Genomic DNA, 2593 nt, shown 5'->3' with positions numbered 1-2593 from the left:
GTTGCACACGAGTCAGTCGATCCTAAGCCCTAAGTGAAAACCGATGTTAATGTTTGATGTGTTTAATAATATAAAATAAATACAATATTATTAATGAATATTATTGCTTTTTAAAAAACAATAAACATTATTAATAAATATGTATAAATATGTATAAATATGTATAAATATATATATATATATATATATATATATATATATATATATATATATATATATATATATATATAAGAAAGTTTACTTTCTTATATCTATATCGAATTTACCGCGTTGATAAGGCCGATAAATTAGGAATTATTTTAAAATGACAGATATAAAGAATATGGTGATCAATACAGATTAGTGATAAATGAAATTATATGAAATGAAATAATATAATTATATTAGTGATAAATAAAATAATCAATTTGGATATAATTTGTGTGCAACAAACATTGAATGTAGTTTCTTTGTTTATTACAGGTATTGTAATTTATTATTAAATTATTAATTAACCTGTAATTATGAATTTTAAATAAAATAAAAAACTTTGTTTATTACAGAGAAAACTGTTTCATGTTTATTCGTTATTTTATTTACCAAATTGATAACATTATAAAACTACATTCTCGTTTATGAGAAAATGGAAAAATTACAATTTGAATTCAAAGTAGTTGCGGCTGAAGGTGGAAAGTCAAACGTGTTGGCCATAACCTCAATTAGCACTCAAGATAACAAGAAATACTACATACCTGAGGAAGAATCAGATGTTTATAAGCATGAATTGCTTGTAGCAACATCAAATTTTGTTAAAATAAAAAAAAGTTTGAAGAAAAGACATCAAACACGAAATATATGGATTACGTTAACAAAAGAAATGAAAGATCAGTATTTTGATGAAGACGGAAATTTACAATTCAATGATCAGTATCTAGAAGAGGTAAATACATTAAATGAAAATCCAATGGTTCAAAATGATTCATTATCTGCATTATTAGAAAAAATTTTTGAAAATACACAAAAATCCGAAGAAAAAAAAGTGTCGTCAATAATTAAAGAATTTACTGTAGAAAAATTCAATAGTAAAACTACCAACGCTAATCAGTGGATAAATGAGTTTGAGAAAGAATGTGCAAAATTCGAAATTGAACAGGATCGGAAAAAAATTGACGCATTAAAATTTTTCCTCGACAAACCATACTTAAATTGGTATAGCAATACGATGTTAAAATTACCCACAGATGCAGAATGGAATGACTGGAAAAAGAATTTTTGTGAAACATTTGCCAACAAGGGCTGGTCCCCAATAAGATTTGCTTTCCACTATAAATATCAAATAGGAAATTTGGTGGATTACGCAATAAAAAAAGAAAAATTATTATTAGAAGTTAGAAAAGATATTGACATAGGTACATTAATTGATTTAATAGCCATTGGCTTACCTAATTTCATTGCTGACAAAATTGATAGAGAAACTATTGAATCTACCGAAGAATTGTGCAACGAATTAGGAAAATTAGAACACTGTGTTTTGAAGAAAACTACAAATAAAATACCAAGCACGTATGATAATCAAAAAAAAGTACCGTGCAAAATATGCAAAGATAATGGAAAGGGGAATAGATTCCATCCAGAAAATAAATGTTGGTTCAATAGAGATGAACACAAATTGGAAAACACATCTTTACTAGACGTGGTTGAATTTCAAGAAAAAAAAAACTAATCAGCACACCATTAATCTCAATTAAAATTAAATTAAATAATACACTGGAAGTTCAGGCAATTTATGATACAGGTTCCACTGTATCATTAATAAACATAAAATTACTTAATCTACAAATGATTAAATCCAGTGTAAAAGACAACGTATTCTTAAAATCGATTAATGGTGTGAAAGCAACAAGAGGTATTATAAAAATAAAGGTCAAAATCATAAATATTGAAGAAGAAGTTATGGTATGTGTTATTGATAATAATGATTTCAATCATGATTTCTTGATTGGTCTAGACCTTATAAAAAAATTTAATTTATGTCAAAATGACAAACTTAAAATTGAGCAAAATAGCTCAAATAAACCTTATACAAAAACAGAGCCTACAATTCCCACTACAGAGGGTAAGGGCAAAATTAGAAATAAACCTATACAATCTATAGAAAAAAAAGAAAATAATTTAGATTTACAAATAAATTTTAATGAAGATATTACAATTAATAATTTTGAAGTTATAACAAATGATTGCAATACTGAAAGAAAAATCGAAATACAGAATTTAATAAATAAATATTCATCAATATTCGCAAAAGATAAGTTTGACGTTGGAACGGTGAAAAAGTATGAAGCAAGGATTGATCTACAAATAGACAAATACTGCAGCAAAAGACCGTATAGGTGCACTATTGCAGATAAAAAAGAAATTGAACAACAAATAGCAAGACTATTAGAAAAAAAATTAATAGAAGAATCCTATAGCCCATTTGCAGCCCCAGTTACATTGGCCTACAAACGAGACGAAGAAAAAAAAAGCCGTCTATGTATAGATTTTAGAGATCTAAATAAAATAGTAGTGCCGGAACCTCAACCATTCCCGAGAATAGAAGACCTTTTAGTTAAAA

The 2593-nt window shown here is 26.5% G+C and overlaps 1 protein-coding gene across 1 annotated transcript; it reads left to right on the top strand.

Annotated features, from left to right (window-relative positions):
• The first annotated feature begins 235 nt into the window (after nt 1–235).
• Nucleotides 236–2135, top strand: LOC123302367. The gene is made up of 2 exons (XM_044885276.1): nt 236–462; nt 543–2135. The coding sequence occupies exon 2, from the start codon at nt 623–625 to the stop codon at nt 1700–1702; it is 1080 nt and encodes a 359-aa protein (XP_044741211.1). The 5' UTR covers nt 236–462; nt 543–622; the 3' UTR covers nt 1703–2135.
• The last annotated feature ends 458 nt before the right edge of the window (nt 2136–2593 follow it).

The sequence above is a fragment of the Chrysoperla carnea genome, chromosome X (genome assembly GCF_905475395.1).
Source record: "Chrysoperla carnea chromosome X, inChrCarn1.1, whole genome shotgun sequence".
Lineage (NCBI taxonomy): Eukaryota > Metazoa > Arthropoda > Insecta > Neuroptera > Chrysopidae > Chrysoperla > Chrysoperla carnea.
The sequence above is the reverse complement of the archived record's forward strand: the minus strand, read 5'-3'. Positions and strand labels throughout refer to the sequence as shown.